The sequence below is a fragment of the Sorex fumeus genome, unplaced genomic scaffold, assembly GCF_029834395.1.
Source record: "Sorex fumeus unplaced genomic scaffold, SorFum_2.1 ptg000317l, whole genome shotgun sequence".
Taxonomy (NCBI): domain Eukaryota; kingdom Metazoa; phylum Chordata; class Mammalia; order Eulipotyphla; family Soricidae; genus Sorex; species Sorex fumeus.
Window position 1 is genome coordinate 28047 of NW_026606374.1, and position 23723 is coordinate 51769.

The following is a 23723-nucleotide window of genomic DNA, read 5'->3' on the forward strand; positions in this document are numbered from 1 at the left end:
CACTCAGGAATTACTCCTGGCGGTGCTTGGGGGACCGTATGGGATGCGAACCCGGGTCAGCCGCATGCAAGGCAAACACCCTACCCGCTACACTATTGCTACGGGCCCCTAAATCAAATTCCTTATTTAAAAAAAAAAAAGACATGGGTTAAGATTAATCAAAAATTAAAGAACAAGCAATACTTTAAAATGGACTCATTTAAAGGTAAAAAGGTAAAGGCCCTCCCGTTGATCGTCGATTTGCTCGAGCGGGCCCAGTAACGTCTCCATTGGAGACTTTGTTGTTACTGTGTCTGGCATATCGAATACTCTCGGTAGCTTGCCGGGCTCTCCGAGAGGGGCGGAGGAATCGAACTCGGGTCGGCCATGTTGGCCGCTTGTAAGGCGAATGCCCTACCCGCTGTGCTATCGCTCCAGCCCGGACTCATTTACAAGTTTAATATTAAAAAAAAAAACTGTGCTCATACAGCTGGAGCGATCGGACAGCAGGGAGGACACTTGCCTTGCACACGGCCCAACTGGCTTCAATCTTCGGCATGTCATAGGGTCCCCTGAGCCCCAGTGGGAGAGCCTGAGCACAGAGCCAGGAGTCAGCCCTGAGCACAGACGAGTGTGACCCAAAAAAATTCAAAAGGAGAAAAAAAAACTGAGGGTCCAGAGAGAGAGAGAGTTCCACAGAGAGATTCACAGGCTTTGCGTGGATGGGGGCCTGGGTCTGATCTTCAGCACTGCATATGGGCCCCTGAGTTCTGAAGGGAGTTGATCCAAATATCAAGCCCAGAATAATACCAACCCCCATCCCCCAAAAAAAGATTTTTAAAAAACTCAAAACTTTTCTCCAATTTAGGGACAATAAGGCAGCAGATTCCAGAATTGCTTAAGAAATCTAGACTATTCAAGTTTAATACCAAATTCTAGGGATTCAGGAGAAAAAGCATGTTCTTCAGTATCTCTAAATCGTAAATCACATGGCACAAAAGCAAATAAGTTATGTTCTCTGCTGGCAATGTTGAACGTTAATGGAATATTTAAAATAGTTTTTGAGAGGGTGGGAAGAAATTTACATGTACAATGTTTATACTACGCATGTACTACACTTAACAGGAGGTCCTCTGCGCTCACCCAGATAAAGCAGATCCCAAAACTTCTCCCCCCACCATTTTTTTTGGGGGGAGGGGGATCACTGAGCTGAGAATAACTCAAAGGAAAACATGAGAAAGAGCCTAGAAATTACATAAGCGGAAATATTAGTTGTCTTTAATTTTTTGGTTTTGGGGTTACATCCAGCAGTGCTCAGGGCTCATTCCTGGAGGTGCTTGGGGGCCCCGTATGAGGTGGGGGGTGGGGATCAAACCTGGGTCAGCTGTGTGCAAGACAAGCACTTTAATCTCTGTTCTGTCTCTCGGGCCCAGTGAATGCTGCACTTCCCCCTCACTGATGACAGAATCAGAGATGGCCAGGGAGGGCATTTGCCCTGCACATGGCTGACAAGGGTTCAATCCCCAGCACCCCACAGGGTGTTAAGAAGCGAGACAGCGGTAAGCCCTGAGCACCGCCAAGTGTGGCTGAAAAAAAAATCAAGAAGGAAAACAGAATCAACACGTACCCATACACATGGAACTCGAAAGAAACATACCCGGCCCCATTCCGGGTTTTTGTCTGGTGCGCTCTGGCCCTGATTCTGTTTAAGGTTCCATGTACGCCCGGTGCGTGTTGACCCAAAGGTCAAGATCAAACAGCAAAAAAATGCTCTTGGGACTTTTCTTGGCTGGGGCCAGTCATCGGGGAGTCACAGTGCCCTCCAGTGGCGGCCCTTGGGCAGCTCACTCTTTTCTTCTTTTTTTTTTTTTCTTTTTGGGTGCCACCCAGCGATGCACTCAGGAATTACTCCTGGAGGCGCTCCAGGGACTCTATGGGATGCTGGGGACCGAACCCGGGTCGTTCGCGTGTCAGGCCAACGCCCTCCCTGCTGTGCTATCGCTCCAGCCCCTTCAGCTACTTTCGTGTGTTTTGGAGTCACACTCTGGGCTCAGGGTCACCCTGGCAGTGCGCTGGGGATGGAGGCTTCCATGGGATCTCTCAGGCCCTGGGGCCTGGAGGGGGGGGGGGGGGGGGCGGGAGGTCACACCCAGAGGTGCTCAGGGATCACTCTGGGGATCTGTGCTCTGGATCTGGTTCAGGACTGGCTCCTTACGCAAACCCCACAGTATTCTTCAGTCACCAAAATCATTCTCTCATTCAAGCAATTTTGGTATAGATTAATATATATATATGTAAAACAAAACAATAAAAACTCCTGCAAGGCTCCACGTAGAATCGGCCCTTGTTGAGGGTGACACACAAACTTATAATCTGTCTTCATGTTGTAATCATGCCAGGTTGGTAAGTTTCTGGCACTCTGAACATTTAATCACAGAGGTGTAATTCTCAAAGGGTCGAGACCAAGCCGGAGCCAAAGGACAGCAAGGAGGGCATCTGCCCTGAACGCGGCCAACCCAGGTCCTACCCCATATGGTCCCCCGAGCCCCGCCAGGAGTGATCCCGGAGCGTAGGGCCAAGAGGGACTCTTGTGCACCAAACACACAGACAAAATAATCCAAGGATTAAATGACGTGATTTCTCAACATCTTTTCAGTTTGGAGGAAATCAAGCTTGTTGCCAAATAACAGCATCTGCTTGTTTGAGAAGAGCAGGGATTACCGATCCCTGCTCTTCTCAAGGGATGTATAGTTATATAAAACATGGAAATAAAGGCCGGAGAGAAAGCTTGGAGGGGAGGGCGTTTGTTTGCCTCGCCCAAAGGATGCCCCGAGCACTGCCAGGAGTAATTCCTGAGTGTAGAGCCAGGAGTCAGCCTGGACCACGGTATTGTGTGACCAAAAGCAAAACCAAACAGAAAAGAAAATAAGGAAAAGAAAGAAAAGAACAGGGCTGGAGTGATAGCACAGTGGGGAGGGTGTTTGCCTGGCACACGGCCGACCTGGGTTGGGTTCCCGGCATCCCATAGGGTCCCCCGAGCCCCGCCAGGAGTGATTCCTGAGTGCAGAGCCAGGAGGAACCCCCAGCATCGCCAGGTGTGACCCAAAAAGAAAGAAAGAAAGGAAGGAAGGAAGGAAGGAAGGAAGGAAGGAAGGAAGGAAGATTTCTCACAAAACTCGCAGCCTGCTGTGTCTTGGCGCAGAAGAGAAAGAGGTAGGGATACAAATCACACTCGTTTCTGAAACTTGCTGGGGCAGAGAAACCAGAGGGAAGGAAGGCGGGGGACACGCCATCGGACTCCGTTTTACCTCTGGATTCCCTCAAGAATGTCCTTGGCGGCGGCCATTAACTTCTGGAGAGAGAGAAACGCCTCTTCCAAGGATGCTATTTTTGATGACACGGGAGGTGCGTCTGAGCCCAAGGCCTGGAACACTTCTGTGCTGAAACAGAGAAGGCATCTGGGTGAGCCCACGAGAGATCCTCTCTGGTTCACGCGCCTCATGCCCAGCACGCCAGAGAGCGTCTTGGATTCCTCTCGCCATGCCTGGCCACTAGCCTGGTAGTAAGAGACAGTCACTTAGGGACTGTCCGGCTCGTCAGTGAACTGGACCAATGAACTGTCCTCCCCTTGGTGTCCGAACTGAAAGCAAGCACAGAAGTGTGCCCCCGGGCCAGTCACAAGAGGAACAGGTGGGGATTTATACACAGACCCTCGGAATGTCAAGGACGCTGATACCAGGGCACCCAGGAGAAGCTAGAAAAGAGGGTCACGGGACTGCAGAGATAGCACAGCAGGGAGGGTGTTTGCCTTGCATGTGGCCAACCCAGGTTCGAGTCCCAGCATCCCATATGGTCCCCTGAGCACCGCCAGGAGTAACTCCTGAGTGCAGAGCCAGGAGTCAGCCCTGAGCATCGCCGGATGGGACCCAAAAAGCGAAAAAAAAAAAAAAAATGAGGGCCAGCTGGCATCTATTTGGCAAGTTCTACACCTCCCTTGTGTAATGCACGCAGCCTTCTTTCTTTAAGAACTTGAGGGGCTGGAGCGATAGCACAGTGGAGAGGGTGCTTGCCTTGCATGCTGCCAACCCAGGCTTCAATTCCCAGCATCCCATCTGGTCCCCTGAGCACCGCCAGGAGTAACTCCTGAGTGCAGAGCCAGGAGGAACCCCTGTGCATCGCCGGGTGTGACCCAAAATGAAAAAAAAAAGAACTTGAGAAAGAGATAATTGGCTGCAAACGATTTTCAGATGCCTGGACCCAGCTGAGACCACTTCAAGGGTGATCTCAGGAGGGGGCGGGCCAGCTCCCACCCTACCGAAGCCCCCAGGCACACCTACACCCCAACAGCCACCGCCATGCCCCGGGTCGGCCGCACAGTTAAATATTCTGGACTTTCTGCAGTTAAACAATTCTGGAGCATGTGGTCACATTTGCGGCCGCGTACCCTCTCTCAGCTCTCCGATACTAACATAACATGGCACGCAGGAGCACACCTTTTGGATGGGAAGATAACAAACCTAGAAGCCAACTCATCTCGACGGACAAAAACATGAACACGGAAGGCTTCGCTTGCAACAACCGTGCAGTAAACCCTCTGAGCAGGGCTGCATGTCCCTTTGGCAGATAACGGCAATTTTCACAAGCTTTCTTTGGCTGAAATACTTTTTGGATCCTTTCGTGAGCCACTGAGAGGGGCGAACTGTAAGATCAAGTCTTGTGGGCCCGCGACGGAGGCAGGCTGAAGAGGCGGTTGGGAAAATGGGGACAATGGTAGAAGGAGGTGGACGGGGGTTGTGGGGTTGGGGTTGAACACTGAGTGCCTGTGACAACTTTATCATGAGCAACACCGTCAACCACAGTGTCTGAAGAACTAAGGCGAGCAGGGGACGGAGAGCATCGAACGATAGCAAACTCCTGGCCTCTGACACCAGGAGGTGGGAAGGAAAAGAGGCCAGAGGCAGACAGGAAGTGATGTCAGGACTGATGTGGAGGGTCTCTGGCAGATAGGTGGGAGGGCAAACCACGCACGGTTAACACTGCTGTCACCAGGTCTGTCAACTACAAACAAAATAAGGAGAAAAAGAACAAGCAGAGTCACGATAAAGACTCCCCTTTCTCTGAAGAGGTTTGATGCAGATCAATGTTTGGTTATTTCTTTATGGGGCTACACCCAGCAGTGCTCTGTGTTCTGGGATCATGCCTGGTGGCCCTGGGGGACCCAAGGGGGTCCCGGGGATCACACTTGGGATCGTAGCATGCAAGGCAAGCACCCTCCCTGCTGTACTATCTCACCAGCTCAATGAATAGTTGTTTTTTTTTTAGAGGATCAAATGATAGAATATGAATTATCATGCAAGTATTTATTACCAACAAAATCATTTTTCCCCCCTTTTTCCAGTTTGTGGGCCATACCCAGTGGTGCTTAGGGCTCACTCCTGGCTCTGGACTCAGGGTGTCACCGTCCTGGTCCCTAAGAGGTTTATAATCCACAACAAACTGCTCTGGGCCCCTGACCCTGAATGAATCACCGTCTAACCCATGTAAGAGGCTTAAAATTAAGTCTATGAGGATTAGGGGCTTGGGAAAAAAGAGTGGGCAGAAGCAAGGCCTACTTTCAAAGGAATTATCCTCCACACTTTCGAAGCGCCTTTTAGGGAGAGACCTGGGAGACAGCACTGGAGGTGGGGGAAAGTGCTGGCCTTCCCTTGTTTTAAATCCCCAGCACACACACACGGGCCACTGAGCGTTGCCAGAACTGACTCCTGGCGCACACCAGAAGCGGTCCCAAACCAAAAGCAAATGCAAAGAAGAAAAAAAAAAAAGAAAGCTGTTCTAGGGGCCTGTTTAAAAACCTGCTCACACCCTTTCTCTGGCTCTATTTTACCAAGTCCTGGCATTTCTATGTGCAGGAGAGCAACATAAATAAAGCAGTCTACCTATGAAAATGCTAGTTTTGCTCTTCCTTACCAAAAAAATAAATAAATAAAAAGGACCAGAGATGTTGTCTTCCCTAACCCAGACTGAGGTTAAGGCCTTTGTCCTATAGCCTCTCAGGTGACCGTCCCTGTGTCTTGTGACCCCTCCGGTGACCGTCCCTGTGCCCTTGGCCCCTCAGGTGACCGTCCCTGAGTCCTGTGGCCCCTCAGGTGACCGTCACTGTGCCCTGTGGCCCTGCAGGCCCTCAGTGATGTCACTGGCTGGAACCTAAGCCAGGCTTCTCATTCTGGAATCACGAGTGATCCACCTGGAGAAGCAGGGAGGGGTGGGGTTGGCTTCTGTGGCTTTGGGCCATGCTCGGTGGTGTCTGCGGAACCGTGTGGTTCCCGGGATGGAGCCGGGGCAAGCGCCTGCAGCAGTCCGGACCCTCTCTCCGACTGAAGGGACAGCTCCCGGTTCAGCATCACCTCTGCTTCCCCTCCCACCTCCTGGAGGGGACGCAGCACCCAGATACCCCCACGTGACTCTGGGGGATTCTGACTTGCACCCGCACTTCAGCCCGACCCAGCTCCTGCCCAGGGTACCTGCTCTGATAGATGGTGGTCCAGACTTTCTCCAGGACGGACCAGATCTCCTGATGCCTGCTGGCCGGGGGAAGGGCAGGGGCCGAGCAAGCGGCCACTTCTTGGCTGCGGGACTGCCGGGCCGCTCCCCCCTGCCCGGTGCCCGCTGCCTTCACCTTCACCTGGGGAAGAACCGGTTCTGGGTCAGAGACGGCCCGTGGCAGGTGGGAAAAGCCCCCCCATTCTTGGAAGGGCTGGCGGGTCTCCAGACTGGTTAGTCCCAGAAAGATAGCAGAGCCCGGGCAGGAAAATAAAACAACAGGGGCTGGAGTGAGAGCACAGCGGGGAGGGTGTTTGCCTGGCACGTGGTCGACCCGGGTTCGATCCCCAGCATCCCATGGGGTCCCCCAAGCACCGCCAGGAGTGATTTCTGAGTGCAGAGCTAGGAGTCAGCCCTGAGCATCGCCAGTGGGACCCAAAAATAATAATAAATAATAATAATGTGAGGGGCTGGAGCCATAGCACAGTAGGGAGGGTGTTTGCCTTGCACACGCCAACCTGGGTTCGATCCCCGGCATCCCACAGGGTCCCCCGAGCACCGCCAGGATTCCTGAGTGCAGAGCCAGGAGTCAGCCCTGAGCATTCCCAGGTGGGACCCAAGAAAACAAAATAATAATAATAATAAATAAATAAAACAGTTTCTTTCTCACTGGGAGACCATCTGCCCACGTGGGCAGGTAAGTCCCACGCTGACACGGGGCTCAGGCAAATCTCGGGGCCCTGCTTGACGGGGCCAGAGAGAGAGCAAAGCAGGGAGGGCATCTGCCTTGTCATATGCAGTTGACCTGGGTTCAATCCCCAGCACCCCATAGGGTCCCGCCCTGAGCACAGAGCCAGAAGTCAGGCCTGAGCACTGCTGGGCGATAGCCCCTCTCAAAGCACAAACAAAAACAAGCCCCTTTGTAAGTCTGACAGCGTGCTAGACTCCACCATCGGAGCACTGTAGATGGAGCAGCCGTCCGACCAGGAGCTCCACGGATAGAAGCAGCACCCTCCACCCAGGGTGCAGGGTGAGGGCACCCGTCTCCCGGCCCGACAGAGCCAATTCCGAGTCGCAGGTCGGAGCCCCTTAACCCGCCCGTGCTCTGCTGAGGCGGCGGCTGGAGAGGGTTTTCCCAGGAGCCCTCACCTCCGAGAAGGCCTGGAGGAGCCCAGTCACGTGCGCAAAGGCCTGTGGGAGAACCCCGTCGTAGTTGGACCTCGCGCTGAAGGCCAGGAGCAAGGTCTTCGCGTCCTGGAGCAGGAACTTCACCGTCACCAGATCCACCGCCCTGTTTGCTGGGGACGGGAAGGGAAGGAAGGGTGAGAACCCGCGGCCTACCCGGTGTCTTGAGAACACCTACTGACAGGAACAGCGTCTACGCAGGAAGCGCACATTGGTGTCACTCCGGATTATCATGTCAGTGTTTGAACTTGCAGGGGGGCGGGTTGAGTTTCCCTCCCCGCCCCGAGCAGAGCCCCGGCAGCCGAAGACCTCCAGAACCAGCCACCACCATGCTGAGACCACTATCCGCACACATGAAGGTACCAGCAGAGGAACAAAGGCGTGCGGGTCCCAGGGCTGGGATCTCCAAGCCTGCTCAGATCAGGGCTGAGCATCCTCCACCCAGATCCTCCATCTTACAGGCAGGGGTCACACCCACCAACTAGCCCCCTGGCACCGTGTAATCCCATAAACGGCCAAGACCCAGAGATTATAAAACCCAGCTCCCAGAAGCGCGCAGCCGCATTTGCGGCCCCATGACATCTTATTATCTCATTCTTACTTTGGACACCCTGGCAGGCTACCGAATGTAACCTGCCCACACGGCAGAGTCTGGCAAACTCCCCGTGGCATTCCCAATATGTCAAATACTAGTAACAATGATGGGTCTCATTCTCCTAACCCTGAAAGAGCCTTGAATGTGGCACTTTTTAAAAAATCTCAGGGCTAGGACAAAGGAGACATTACTGGGGCCTGCTCGAGGCAATCGAGGTGTTTGAACCAAACACCCAGCGACTTAGGGACCAAGTCACAAGCACTTTGTATCACAATTCCACAGCTGCCACAAACAAAGAACATTCTGGCCATGAAAGGCGCCAGAGTAAAGGGACTGGCTCCAAACTCAGGCTTCCAAGGCTGTGGCTTCGCCAGGTGGGGACACACCTCACGAGAGAAAAACGAACTGAAGGGCTGGAGCAATAGCACAGGGGGGAGGGGGTTTGCCTTGCACATGGCCGACCTGGGTTCGATTCCCGGCATCCCATAGGGTCCTCTGAGCACCACCAGAAGAGACCCCTGAGTGCAGAGCCAGGAGTCAGCCCTAAGCATCTTGGTGGGACCCAAAAAGCCAATAATAATAATAATAACAACAACAACAACAATAGCAGCAACAATAATAATAAAGAGGGAAGGAGGCTGGAGTAATAGCACAGCAGGGAGGGCGTTGGCCTTGCATGCAACTAACCCGGGTTCAATCCCCATTCCATAGGGTCCCCCGAGCACTGCCAGGAGTGATTCCTGAGTGCAGAACCAGGAGGAACCCCTGAGCATCACTGGGTGTGACCCAAAAAGAAAAACAAAAAACAAAAACCAAAAACCAATAAAATGATGGCACTCCAGGATGCTCCCCTCAGAGTCAGCCCCGCTGAGAGGCTCCGGGCGCTCCTCACAGCCCCACTAAGGCCAGGGACTGACCCTCAAGTGCCACTGCACGCTCTTTCTGACCCCGGAGCCTCTGAACGGAATCTACGTTCTGTTGCCAAACAATCAGGAATCTTGGGGCTGGAGCAACAGCACAGCAGGGGAGGGCGTTGGCCTTGGCATGTGGCTGACCCGGGTTTGATCCCCAGCATCCCATAGGGTCCCCCGAGCACCGCCAGGAGTGATTCCCGAGTGCAGAGCCAAGAGTAACCCCTGAGCATTGGCTGGGTGTGACCCAAAAAGCAAAAAACAAAATAAAAACAAACAATCAGGAATCTGGGTCATGGCGGCAGCCATGCTCCCCGCCAAGGCCAGGAGACTGGCACCCCCAGAGTCAGCCGCTGGACAGAGAGTGCAGGGCGGAAGGCGCTGGCCGCAGAGTGGCCAAGCCTAGCTGGATGCCTGGCACTGCATGGGGTCCCCGAGACCCAGCAGGCGTGCTCCTGAGCACTGGCGGGCGTGGCCCCCCAACAAACCAACAAAACTAAGAGAGAGAGAGAGAGCACATACCTTTAGAGAGGTTATCATAGAGACTCTCAACGGTTGCCAGCAAGCCCTTCTCCACAGCCAGGCCAAATACGGCCAGCCAGTGTTTGCGAAAGCACTGCAGCAAGTGTAGCAGGGTCCAGGGCGGCTTCAAATACAGCACCTGCAAAGGCACACGGGCCAAATGAGCACTTGGGGTGGAGCCACAGCACAGCGGGGAGGGCGCATGCCTGGCACACAGCCCACCCGGGCTCGATCCCCGGCATCCCACAGGGTCCCCCGAGCACCACCAGGAGTGATTCCTGAGTGCAGAGCCAGGAGTCAGCCCTGAGCATTGCCGGGGATGGCCCAAAAAGATACACACACACACGCACGCACGCACACACACACACCCCCTCCGGCCAGGGGTCAGAGTGATAGCACAGTGGGGAGGGCATTTGCCTTGCACACAGCTGACCCGGGTTCGATCTCCGGCATCCCACAGGGTCCCCTGAGCACCTCCAGGAGTGATCCCTAAGTGCAGAGCCAGGAGTCAGCCCTGAGCATCGCCGGATGTGGCCCATACCACACTCCCCAAAATCAGCATCATTATTTGGGGGACTAGAGGGAGGGTGCTTGCCTTGCACATGGCCAGCCCGGGTTTGGTCCCCAGCATCCCAGAAGGTCCCCTGAGCCCTGCCGGGTTTGAGCGTGGAGTACTGCATGCAGATGTGACCTAGCTCCCAAAATACTAAGGTGACATTTTTAGCATTAAAAGAGAAATTTTCAGAGGTTAGAGCAATAGTACCACAGACGGCATTTGTCTAGCACACGGCAGTCCCAGATTTGATCCCCGGCATCCCGTAGGGTCCCCTGAGCACCATCAGGAGTGATTCCTGAGCGCAGAGCTGGGAGTCAGCCCCGAGCATCGCCAGGTGTGGCTCAAAAAGCCAGAAAAAAAAAGAAAGAAAGAAAGAAAGAAAGAAAGAAAGAAAGAAAGAAATGTTCAGAGCCAGAGAGAAAGAGGGTACAGGGTTAAGGGCTTGCCTTGCACGGGACAGAGCCAGAACCCCATCTAGTCCCAAGCACAGAGCCAGGAAGGACCCGAGCAGTGCCCAGACGCCGCCCCATGGCCCGAGGCAGGAAGAAGAGGCGAACGCTCACCTCTACCCAGAGGTCTCCGAAGGCAAGCTTCATCTCCGTCTCCAGGATCGACGACAAGGCTGAGCCGAGAGACTTTTCCAGCTGAGACATGAACTCGCTGAGCCGAATGCGCTCGGAGTCTGCGGCATCTTCCAAGGGGCGCCCTTCTGAGGGCTTCGTTTCTTAGAACAACAACAACAAAAAACCGCTTTCATTTGGAGGCTAGTAGGAAATCCGGCTCCAGTCTACCTAGCATCCTGCCACCAACAGTGAACACCTGAGGTGTTAGCGCCTAGATTTAAAAAAAAAAGAGAGCCTCTAACTACCTAGAAAACAAACCATTACACCCGGCAACACTCAGGACTGACTCCGGGTTCTGTGCTCAGGGATCATTCCTGGAGGGGACCACATGGGATGCTGGGGATCGAACCCGGGTTGGCCACATGCAAGGCAAAAGCCCTCCCTGCTGTATCGCCTCTCTGGCCCCATCAATACTTATTTTAAAACAGAAGTTAGAGGACACAGTTCAAAGAGGGTCGGGAGGTTTGCTTTGCGGGTGGGAGGCCCTGGGTTCCATCCGTGGCATTCCACGGTCCCCCGAAGCTGTGCCAAAGTTAACCCCAAACCAAAATCAAAAATAATAAATTAAAAACCAGTATTTAGACACTGAGAGACAGTAAAATTTAGAAATTACAGGGGTAGGGCGATGGTACAGTGGGGAGGGCATTTGCCTTCCATGCAGTCGACCGGGTTTGATCCCTGGCATCCCACAAGTTGCTCCGAGCACCGCCAGGAGTGATTCCTGAGTGCAGAGCCAGGAGTGAGCCCTGACCACTGGGTGTGGTTTCAAAACCAACACCAAATAAAACAAACTAAAAAACCCCCCCAGTGTTTCCCATTGGGTTACCAGGATAACAAGTCATTCATTTCTGGGTCTGGAGTAATAGGCCAGTGGGTAAGGTGCTTGATTTCACACGGCTGACGAGGGTTCAATCTCAGGTACCTCACAGGGTCTCGGAGCCGGCCAGGAGTGACTCCTGAGTGCTGAGCCAGAGGTAACACCCGAGCACTGCCAGGTGGGACCCCCAAACCAAAAGAAATCAATCAATCAATAAAACCCCAAAAAAACTCATTCGTTTCTTTTTTTTTTTTTTAGGAATCACTCCTGGCGGTGCTCGGGGGACCCTAGGGGATGCCGGGGATCGAACCTGGGTCGGCCACGTGCCAGGCAAATACCCTCTCTGTTGGACTATCTGTCCAGTCCCATGACATTATTATTATTATTATTATTATTATTATTATTTCTGCTTTTAGGGTCCCACCTGGCGATGCTCAGGGCTGACTCCTGGCTCTGTACTCAGGAATCATTCCTGGTGGTGCTCGGGGGACCATATGGGATGCTGGGAATCGAACCCGGATTGGCCGCGTGCAAGGCAAACGCCCGCCCCGCTGTGCTATTGCTCCAGCCCCAAACTCATTCGTTTCTATCATTTACACGTCAGCATAGAGTCCGGTTAAATATTTAACGGAACCAGAGGACTCCTTTTGGCGCTGATCATCTTAGTGGAAAAGGTGGATTTCTGCTGAAAAGGAAGCGTACCCGTTTTGGGGGGCGGCTGAGGCAGCCCGGGCTGGCTGGTGGCGGCGCTGAGGGTCGGGCTGCGGAACTCGGCACTCAATTCCTCCTTACTGAGCGACTTCACGCCGCTGATGAGGCCTTTGCTTCTTAGATTTCGATCATCCCTGAGGTCGGGGCGAAGAGCAAAAGGCGTTACTTTTGACGCGTGATTAAGCTGAATCGCGGACAACTCAAGATCCTTGAGTTCGCATCAGACCCTGGGGATTCTCGGCACACAGAAGTCACCCAGGAAAGTTTGTTTTTGTTTTGGGGCCACTCCTGGCAGGGGTTCAGGGCTGACTCCTGGCTCTGTGCTCAGGGCTGACTCCCAGATCTGTGCTCAAGACTCACTCCTGGCTCTGTGCTCAGGGCTGACTCCTGGCTCTGTGCTCAGGGATCACTCCTGGCGGGGCTTGGGGAGCACTCCCGCGGTGCTCGGAGGACCAGATGAGGCAGTGGGCATGGAACCCAGACTGGTCACATGCAAACACCTGCTGCACTGTCACGCCCCACTCCCCTTTTTTTGCGGGGGGACGGGAGGACGCGGGCGTTCCTTAATCTTTCACCACAACCTAAACATTCTTTCCCTCCTCTGTACGTTTTTTTTGCGCCATCTTACTCCAGTTTTATCCAACATTTCACTCTTTCAAGACTCGATCTTCAGCAGGCCACCTATTTTAAGAATGTCAGAAAGAACAGACTGTGCTTTCCTAGCAGAGCTAGAAAATTATGGGTGTCTTCCTGATCCTTGCTAAGATGGACAGAACAGGAAACAGAAGAATTCTTGAATTTAAGTCAGTGTTTGTTTTCGTCGGTCTGTGAGCCACACCCGGCTGTGCTCAGGGCTCCCCCCACCTCCCCACCGCCCGCTCTGTTCAAGGATCACTCCTGGCAGGGGTGCTGGGGAAGGAACCTGGCTGCCTGCAAGGAAAGGCCCTGAGCCCCTATGCTTGCTCTCTGGCCCCCTAAGTTACTGGTTTTTAAAGGAAGCGTAAAATGACCAGGAAACTCACGTGCACAGAACAACAAGAGAACAGGGGAATAACTCCTGGTACTGCAGGCAGCATTTTAACACGCGGTCGTCACTGTTCTCATCGCTCAGGCCGTCTGCAAATTTAGCAAAAGCAGCTATTAAGAAACGCAGTGGAAACCAGGGTCCTGCCGTAAAATCGAGGCGGGGTGAACAGGCCAAAAGCGCCGGGAAGCAAGAGGACTGGTCAGTGGTTGGAAATGACCGCCAGCGTGTAGGGGGCGGACGGTAGTTAAGATTGAGGAGACTCCAGTATGACAACAAGAAATGGACATGGGCCGGAGCGAAAGCACAGGGGGGAGGGTGTTTGCCTTGCATGAGGCTGACCCGGGTTCGATCCCCGGCATCCCATAGGGTCCCCCGAGCACCGCCAGGAGGGATTCCTGAGTGCAGAGCCAGGAGTCAGCCCTGAGCATCGCCGGGTGGGACCCAAAAAGCTGGAGCGATAGCACAGCGGTAGGGCGTTTGCCTTACAAGCGGCCAACATGGCCGACCTGAGTTCGGTTCCTCCGCCCCTCTCGGAGAGCCCGGCAAGCTACCAAGAGTATTCGATATGCCAGACACAGTAACAACAAAGTCTCCAATGGAGACTTATTCTACAATAAGCTAAAAATAATCCTACATCCACCCTGTCCTTGATAAGCTCAGCTGAAACCATGGTTTAAGTTGAGAATTAATTTGGGTCGAAGGGTGGTCGTTTAAAACGTGTCTAATCCTGGGGCTGGAGCGATAGCACAGCAGGGAGGGCATTTGTCTTGCACACGGAATACCCGGGTTTGATCCCCTAGGGTCCCCCGAGCACCGCCAGGAGTGATTCCTGAGTGCAGAGCCAGGAGTCGGCCCTGAGCATCGCCGGGTGGGACCCCCCCCCCAAAAAAAGTGTCTAATCCATCAGCAAAAAAACAGCTCGAAGCACATATGGGTGAGGAAAAATCCAGAATTTGCAACACGCTCCAGATTAATGCAGTACTTCAAGGAATTTTGGAAAAGAGGGAAGAAGAAATAGGTGGAAGTAAATTCTATGATTGTTGAAAAGGAGTTACAGGATAGAGAGAATTACTGCATTCCTCTCAACCTTTCCCTCTTACACATTTGAAAATTTTCATCACCAGAAGGAAAAGAGTGGGGCTGGAGCAACAGCACAGCGGGTAGGGAGTTTGCCTTGCATACAGCCGACTGGGGTTCGATTCCCAGCATCCCACATGGTTCCCTGAGCACCGCCACGGGTAATTCCTGAGTGCAGAGCCAGGAGTAACCCTTGTGCATCCCCGGGTGTGACCCAAAAAGGGGGAAAAAAAAAGGAAAAGAGTCTTTGGGTTAATACAGGTTGGCATGGCCAAGTATTTTCATCAGTCCAGTAAGTGATTATTTATTTACGATGATAGAGGCTCCTTTTCTCCAAAGGTTTAACACTGAAATGCATTCAAGGGGCTTCTTAGATTAGATTCACTCTAGGATAAATCCTTTCACATCACATGGTGGATATGAACCCCAAGGGTTTTAGGCTTCATCCCAGAATTCCCCCTTTTCCTCATTCCAGAGAAGCTGACCGTGCTCTTGCGAGCACTCCTAATCCAGAGTCACAATCACACCTATGGGCAGGCCTATACCTCGACCGCCCTCAGATGTGCTGTGAAGATGCGGGCAGCTCTGCATTACATGGGCCATGGGGACCACCAGTCTGGGGTCCCCTGTCTCCTTGTTCCTCTGCGGGGGAGACCGTGAGTTCTGGACCTGGGCAGACGACGGAAAGGGGGCACTGTTTCTTTCTATAGAGATTTTAACCAATTCTAGAACATTTAAAGAGGGCCGGAGAGATAGCACAGTGGGGAGGGCGCTTGCCTGACACACAGCTTTCCTGGGTTCGATCCCCAGCACCACATATGGTCCCCCAGGCCCGCCAGGAGTGCTCCCAGAGCACAGAGCCAGGAGGATGCCCAAGACACCACCCCAAGACAAAACAGGGGTTGGAGTGATAGCACAGCGGGGAGGGCATTTTCCTTGCACACAGCCGACCCGGGTTCGACCCCCAGGACCCCAGGTTCGACCCCCAGGATCCCATAGGGTCCCCCGAGTACCACCAGGAGTGATTCCTGAGCGCAGAGCCAGGGGGAACCCCTGTGCGTCTCCAGGTGTGACAAAAAGAGAGAGAGAAAGAAAGAGAGAGGCTGGAGAAATAGTCCAGCAGGTAGGGTGTTGGTCTGGCACATGGCTGACCCAGATTTGATCCCCGGTATCCCCTAGGGTTCCCCGAACACCAGCCAGGAGTGACAGGAGTGATCCCTGAGTGCAGAGCTGGGAGTCAGCCCTGAGCATCACCGAGTGAGACCCAAAAAGCAAAAAAAAAAAAAAAAAAAGGAAAAAGAAACAAGGGCTGGAGAGATAAAAATGGGTAAGGCACTTGCCCTGCAAGAGGCCAACCCAGATTAAATACGCAGCTCCCCAGCCCCCCCCCCCCCCAACTGCATGATCAGTCCTGAGCACAGAGCCAGGAATAAATCCTGAGCACTGCCAGGTGTGGCCCATAAACCAAAGCCCCAAGATCCCATCAAGCGCGTCCTGCAGTATCAGTGGGATCTTTTCAAACGGCTCCAGAGCCAAAGGAAGGGCAGGAAGGATCTACATCCCCGATTACAAAGACATCGTTTTGGGGCTGGAGCCATAGCACAGCGGGGAGGGCATTTGCCTGGCACGTGGCCAACCCAGGTTCAAATCCTGGCATCCCCTAGGGTCCCCCGAGCACCACCAGGAGTGATTCCTGACTGCAGAGCCAAGGAGTAAGCCCTGAGCATCACTGGGTGGGACCCAAAAAAATCACTGTAGCACTGTCCTCCCGTTGTTCATCGATTTGCTCAAGTGGGCCCACTACCATCTCCATCATGAAACTTGTTGTTACTGTGTTTGGCATATCGAACACGTCATGGGGACCTCGCCATGCGGGCGAGAGGGGTCTGGGTCTGCTGCGACCGGGTCTGGGTCTGCTGCGTGCAAGGCTCAGGCCCTATACCCAAAAAGCCAAAAAAAAAAAAAAAAGACAAAAACAAAAACAAAAACAAAAAAACAAAGACATCTCTTTGTATTAAAACAGGAGGCCCCATCCCTGACCTGGAACTGGAGAAGGGGCGTCAGGAGGCCCCTCTGTCAATGGACGGAATCACCCGAACGCTAGCTGGGACTCGCGGGCCAACCTCCCCGAGGCATCCAAGAAGCAGCCAAGTCAAAGCCCACCCAGCCCCCCTGTGCCCAGCCATTTCCCACCCCGGCAGCCTGCCCCAGTGAGGGCACGCGTGGCGTGACACTTACAGAGTTTCTGGGCTGCCAGCTGGAGGGGCTGACCCCAGAGCTTCCGATCCGGCTCTCGCAGCCCGTCGTGGATGAAGTGGACGGCGGGGATGGCCTTGTGCTGCACGTGCTTCAGCAGTTTCCCGTCCTTCATGCGGTCTAGCTCCTGGACCACCACCCAGGGAATGATCAACACGAGTCCGTCAAAGCCTGCGGGGCAGAAGGGTCTCTCGGAAGTCTGTCCCCAACTGCTGAAACCAACGCAGCAGGAAGCGTGGGTTGAGGAAAGCTGAAAGAGTTAAGTAGCAAAAGGACGAGGCACAGAGAGTCCAGTGGAAGGACCGGAGCGAAAGCACAGCGGGGAGGGCATTGGCTTTGCACGCAGCCGACCCCGGTTCGATTCCCGGCATCATCCCATAGGGTCCCCCGAGCCCCGCCAGGAGTGATTTCTGAGTGCAGAGCCAGGAGTCAGCCCTGAGCATCGCCGGGTGGGACCCAAAGAGCAAAACAAAACAAAAAACAAACAAACAAAAAAAACTTCAGTGGAGCCCCAAGAAGAGTGAGTTAACCAGGAAGAGGGGGAAAAAACTTTTTTTTCCCCCTCGGTTTTTGAGTAACATCTAGCTGTGCTCGGAACTTGTTCCAGCTCTGTGGTCACACAGATCACTTTATTTATTTATTTATTTAGCTTTTTGGGTCACACCTGGCGATGCACAGATGTTACTCCTGGCCCTGCATTCAGAAATTACTCCTGGCCTTGCATTCAGAAATTACTCCTGGCAATGCTCAGGGGACTCTATGGGATGCTGGGAATCGAACCCGGGTCGGCTGCGTGCAAGGCAAAAGCCCTACCCGCTGTGCTATTGCTCTGGCCCCAATAGGGGTATATTTTAAATCAAATTCCATAAATGCTTGTTTTAGAAATACCTGGGATTTCTGTGGTCTTCAAACTTTTAACAAATTTGAGGTGATTCATCAGAATATTTGTGTCAATGACAATTAGAAGCTTTTGGTCTGAAGCCGGATTTGCTAGAGGGTAAAAAAAAAAAAGAACAAAATTAGGTTTGGTGACAACGGAGAACAGAAAAAAATAATGCTAAAATGTTGGTATCACGGAATTTTGACAGCATTCTTTTGCTTTGTTCCGGGGCCACATCCAGTGATGTTCAGAGGTCATTCCTGGCTCTGCACTTAGGAATTACTCTTAGCCCTGCTCGGAGGACCCCATAGGATGCCAGAGACAGACCCCCAAGTTGTTGATATGCAAGGCAAGCACCTTCCCCGCTGTCCTATCTCACGTGCTACCAATTTTGATAGCAGTCTCAAACCAAGATAGCCCTTTGGTAGCAAAAATTTTCAAAAAGTATTTATTACAATCCACAACAGAAAGTACATTATACTCTATTTTATGACTGGGCTGGAGCGATAGCACAGCGGGTAGGGCGTTTGCCTTGCAAGCGGCCAACATGGCCGACCTGAGTTCGATTCTTCCGCCCCTCTCGGAGAGCCTGGCAAGCTCCTGAGAGGATCTCGCCTGCATGGCAAAGCCTGGCAAGCTCCCCGTGATGTATTCGAGTTGCCAAACACAGTAATAAGTGTCACAATGGAGACGTTACTGGGCCCTGCTCGAGCAAATCGATGAACAATGGGAGGACAGTGACAGTGAGTTTTATGACCACCCAATAGGACACTACAAATTGCTCATGGGTGGATTTCGAGTGGATTTTAGATGAAAAAAAAAAAACCCAACTTGCCACAACAGCGACAATGATCCAGCCCTGGGTTACTAGTCGCTGGTTAGAAATCATCAGCTAAGCGTCCGCCATAGTGGGAGGGGGGACAGGTGAGGGATACCAGGGACGGTGATGGTGGGAAATATACTGTTGGAACATTATACAACTGAACAACTTTGTAACTGTGTATCTCATTCAATAAAAACAATAATAACAATGTAACGGTTTATAGTCCCATCACTCCACTTCTTTCAATAGTGACATAGTTTTCAAGGGAGAAATGTAGAAGTCTGCCATCTCCTTGGTTAAGTTCATTTCTTCATTGTATCACAGTCACTGTCATCCCATTGATCGTCGAATTACTAGAGCGGGCGCCAGTAACGTCTCTCTTCCTCCCAGCCCTGAGATTTTAGTGGCCTCTTCTTACTCGTCTTTTCCCGACGATTCGAGGCTCTTTCAGGGTCAGGGGGAATGAGAGCTGTTGTCGTTACTGTATTTGGCATATCGAATACACCACGGGGAGCTTGCCAGGCTCTGCCCATGGGGGTGGGATACTCTCGGTAGTTTATTCTTAACAGAGAAAAATAAAATGTACTTAATTACTTTTAAAAAAATCATTAGCTAAGTTTAATGACAGGCCAGCTGAAATGTCTAAAAGATAGATCTGGGCAATATAAATAAAATAATAGAAGTGACCAGAGTGTGTCACTATAAGGCCCAGTATGTTAATGCACACACACACAAAAATAACTTTAAAAAATTTTAACAATGCAAAGTTAGTGTCCTACGACATTACTCCTTCAATAAAACTCAAAATCGGTTTTACACATCATCTGTCCTTTCCTTTCCCCAGCAGGAAGAATGTTCAAAAATGTTTTTGTTTGGAGCCACACCTGGAATTACTCCGGGCAGGGCTTGGGGGACCCCTATGGGATGCTGGGGATTGAAGCCGTGTTACTTTACGGAGATGTAACTGTTTTTAGTTTGGTTTAGGTTTGGGGGCCAGACCCTACAGCGCTCAGCGGTCACTCCGGGAGGTGTTCTGGGGATCTGTGGTGCTGAAGATCAGACCCAGGTGGACTGCGTGCAAGGGCTTGGCCACACTTTCCAGCTACACCTGTGGGGGCTTCCAGGGTTCAAACCTGGGTCTTGCATGTCGAGTACACACTCAGCCCCTAATTACCACTCCAGCCCCTTCAATGAAATTGTTAAAAGTCCTAATTAAGAGTAAAGCGGAAAGAGAACTCAAAACTCTTGAGTAGGGGCTGGAGTGATAGCACAGCATGTAGGGCGTTTGCCTTGCATGCAGAGGACCGGGTTCGATCCCCCCCATTCCCTAGGGTCCCCTGAGCCCCGCCAGGAGTGATTCCTGAGTGCAGAGTCAGGAGTCAGCCCTGAGCATCACCAGGTGGGACCAAAAAAGCAAATAAAATCAAATTAAAAAACAAACAGGGGTTGGAGCGATAGCACAGCGGGTAGGGCGTTTGCCTTGCACGCAGTCGACCCAGGTTCGATTCCCAGCATCCCATAGGGTCCCCTGGGCACCACCAGGAGTAACTCCCGAGTGCCGTGCCAGGAGTCAGCCCTGTGCATAGCCAGGGATGACCCAAAAAGCAAGTAAAATAAAATTAAAAATCAAAAACAAACAACAAAAAACTCTTAAGTACTTTCTTTCGGCAAAAAAAGCTGAAAGCTTTGTCTCATGATACCCAGAGCAAATGAGGATGAAATATTTGTCTTGTAACTAAAGAAAGCTCGCACACGTGATCATTTCAAACCAGCAGCCTGCTCATCTCAACAGTAAAGACACTGAATTAAGAAGCACATTACTTAAGAGGGACCAGAAAGTTAGGAAGGTTCTTGTCTTGCACGCATCTGACCTAGGTTCGATCCCCGGCAACCCATAAGGTCCCCGGCAACCCAGCAGAAGCGATCTCTAAGTGCAGAGACAGGAGGAAGCACCCAGACCCTGCCCTCCCCCCCCAACCAGGAAAAGGGCACAGGAGCTCTCTAAAGGCTGTCCCATCCATCGAGCGTGTACCGGCAGAGGGATGGACATCCTCTTCCGCCAGGTCGATCTCCATACTCATCAGCTCCCCTGGGGTGGGACCCGCCAGTAAATCCATACTTTTGCCCACCCTAGCAGCGTGAAGCTCTTCCACGATCTGCATCTATGGTGGAAAGGATCGGGAAAAAAAACAAAACAAAAGAAAACAAAAAAAAAACCTTCAAACTCTGCAGCCAAGTAATAACCAAGGAAAGCAACAGGCGGATGGTTCTTGATTGGCTTAAGAGAGATAGATGCTTTGTGAAAGAAAAGGATCTACAAATACAGGAAGGGGGCCGGGGCCACGGCACAACGGGGAGGGTGCTGGTCTTGCACTGACGCCCATCTGGGTTCAATCCCTGGTCCCCCATCGGGTCCCCAGAGTACTGTCAAGAGTGATTCCCGAGTGCAGGGCCAGGAGTAATTCCAGAGCACAGCCGGGCATGGCCCCCAGACAACAAATATTTAAAAAAAAAAAAAAAAAACAAGGGGCTGGAGCAATAGCACAGCGGGTAGGGCGTTTGCCTTGCATGTGACTGACCCGGGTTCAATTCCCAGCATCCCATAGGGTCCCCTGAGCACCGCCAGGAGTAATTCCTGAGTGCATGAGCCAGGAGGAACCCCTGTGCATTGCCGGGTGTGACCCAAAAAGCAAAAATAAATAAATACATAAAAAAAAAAAACCCAACTTCGCCTAGCCCGTGGGTCATCAGTTCCATGAGATGACCATTCAAAACAGAATATATTGATCCCCCATATTCCAGGGTCCAGAGCACCACCAGGAATGACTCCTGAGTGCAGAGCCAAAAGTTAAGTCCAGATGTGGCCCAAAAAAACAAAAATATTCAAACAGAGTAGACTGTCTCAGAAATGAAAACCAAAAAAATGTGTTTGAGTAAAGGCAATTCTTTTCCACACCGTTTTTTTTTTTTTATGCCGTCATAAAAACTGCACCTCCTGACTGAATGCATGTGGACATTCTCTTATTACCCAGATGCTCAGGGTCTCATTTTTTTTTTTTTTTTTTGGTCAAAAGATGGGACTGTGGGGGCTGGAGCAATAGCACAGCAGGTAGGGTGTTTGCCTTGCACACGGCCGACCCAGGTTCGGTTCCCAGCGTCCCATATGGTTCCCTGAGCACCACCAGGAGTAATTCCTGAGTGCAGAGCCAGGAGGAACCCCAGTGCATTGCCGGGTGTGACCAAAAAAAACAAAACAAAAAAGAAAAAGATGGGACTGTGGAAATGACCACTTCACAACAGCCACAGGAAATAAAGAGACCAGCGACCTCTTCATCTGTATCTTGGCTGCTCTTGGGCGACACGGAGGAGCAGGGTGCTTCGAAATGCTGCAATGGAAACGAAGAGAACTTTTAGCAGTGGGGAACAAAGCTGAGAGCAGAGAGACAAGGGCTTTGCAATGCTGGGCCGGGGCGATGCTGCTTAGGAAACTGGTCTGTGAACTACAACACTGACTGGCAAATGCTGAGGTGACGGGACAGCCTCAGCGGGTCTACAGCCTAGAACTCTGTAGAAGTGAGAAAAAAAGGAGCGATTTTTCTCCGAGGGTAACTGTGCATTGTGTACATCAAAATACCAGGCTTCCCGGGTCACGGCCTTTCGTTAGATCCTGAAAATCATTCGCCCTTGAGGAACTGGTGAGGAAGACAAAAGGACAAACCACACGAAGCTGATGAACAGCTATGAATAATCTGCTAAAAAAAATCTAGTCAGGATCAGACCGCTAGTCCAATGGGTCTTGCATGTGGCCGACCCGGGTTCGATCCCCGGCAACCCATAGGGTCCCCCGAGCACCGCCAGGAGTGATTCCTGAGTGCAGAGCAGGGAGTAACCCCTGTGCATCACCAGGTGTGACCCAAAAACCAAAAAAGAGAAGAAAATATATTTGTGGGTACCAGAGAGCTAGTACAGCGAGTAAGACGCTTGTCTTGCATGTAGCAGAGCAAGGCTTCATCCCTGGCACCACATAGGGTCCCCTGAGTACTGCCAGGGGGTCACTCCTGAGCACACCACCAAGAGAGATTCCCGAGCACCCTGGGGTGTGGCCCAAAACACCACACACCACCGAAAAAGGAAAGAAAATCTACTTAGTCCCAGAAGAATACTTACTTGCTGCATCTGTGACTAAAAAATGCAGACTCTCAGGCAAGGCTGCTGTCAGGAGAACAAGCCAGGGTGCTTGCCTTGCTCACAGCCGACCCGGGTTCAGTGCCCAGCACCCCACATGGTCCTCCGAGTCCTCCCAGTCCTCCCAGGAGTGATCCCCAAGTGCAGAGCCAGGAGTCAGCCCTGAGCACACTGGGAGTGACCCCCAAAACAAAAAAACCCTTAATACAAAAACCCAAAACTCCAAACCCTCCAAAACACAAAAGCAAGGCAGCTCTCAAACCTTTGGGGAGTGTTTTAACTCCACTAACTGCAGAATAATCATGAAGAAAAACAAAAATTCCCTCCCTTGGGGCTGGAGCGGTAGCACAGTGGGGAAGACGTTTGCCTCCCACATGGGTGATCCAGGTTCGATCCCCGGCATCCCATAGAGTCCCTCGAGTACCACCAGGAGTAATTTCTGAGTGCAGAGCCAGGAGGAACCCCTGAGTATTGCCCGGCATGCCCCTCCCCTCACCAAAAAAAGCAAAAAAAAAAAAAATCCCCTCCCCTCTGGCATCATGGTCCTACTAGTTGTCGCTTTTGATTTCTGCACTCTGGAAGCAAAGACACAGGCTGGAGCACTAGTACAGCAGGGAGGGTATTTGCCTTGCACAGACAGGCACCAGGTTCAATCCCCAGCACTCCACGTGGTCCCCAGAACTGACTGCAGGGATCCCCGAGCACAGAACCAGGAGTCAGCCTTGAGCACCTCTGGGCAGAGCCCCCTCCCCCCCAAAAATTAGAAAAACAAAACCCACAAAACTTTCAGCATGTAACACTCAGAAGTAGGTTACAAATTCTAGAATGTGTTAAGGTTAGGGTGCTTGTCTTGCAAGCAGCCGACCTGGGTTCAATCCCCGGCATCCCCTAGGGTCCCCCGAGCACCCCCAGGAGTGATCCCTGAGTGCAGAGCCGGGAGTCAGCCCTGAGCATCGCCGGGTGGGACCCAAAAAGCAATCAATCAATCAATCAATAAAGAGTGATGAACCAGGGACCTGGGCAATAGCACAGCAAG

General features: G+C 52.2%; 1 protein-coding gene across 1 annotated transcript in view; it reads right to left on the reverse strand.

The window, feature by feature from the left end:
• The window catches only part of SWT1 (SWT1 RNA endoribonuclease homolog), a 35471-nt gene that overhangs the window by 6795 nt on the left and 4953 nt on the right, over nucleotides 1-23723 (reverse strand). The window contains exons 5-15 of the mRNA XM_056109594.1: nucleotides 21829-21888; nucleotides 20535-20664; nucleotides 17688-17789; nucleotides 16782-16970; nucleotides 13462-13555; nucleotides 12431-12573; nucleotides 10852-11012; nucleotides 9733-9871; nucleotides 7669-7817; nucleotides 6501-6661; nucleotides 3288-3419 (exon numbers count right to left, since the gene is read on the reverse strand). Coding sequence (XP_055965569.1) covers nucleotides 3288-3419; nucleotides 6501-6661; nucleotides 7669-7817; nucleotides 9733-9871; nucleotides 10852-11012; nucleotides 12431-12573; nucleotides 13462-13555; nucleotides 16782-16970; nucleotides 17688-17789; nucleotides 20535-20664; nucleotides 21829-21888 — 1460 coding nt within the window. The remainder of the gene's footprint in view (nucleotides 1-3287; nucleotides 3420-6500; nucleotides 6662-7668; nucleotides 7818-9732; nucleotides 9872-10851; nucleotides 11013-12430; nucleotides 12574-13461; nucleotides 13556-16781; nucleotides 16971-17687; nucleotides 17790-20534; nucleotides 20665-21828; nucleotides 21889-23723) is intronic.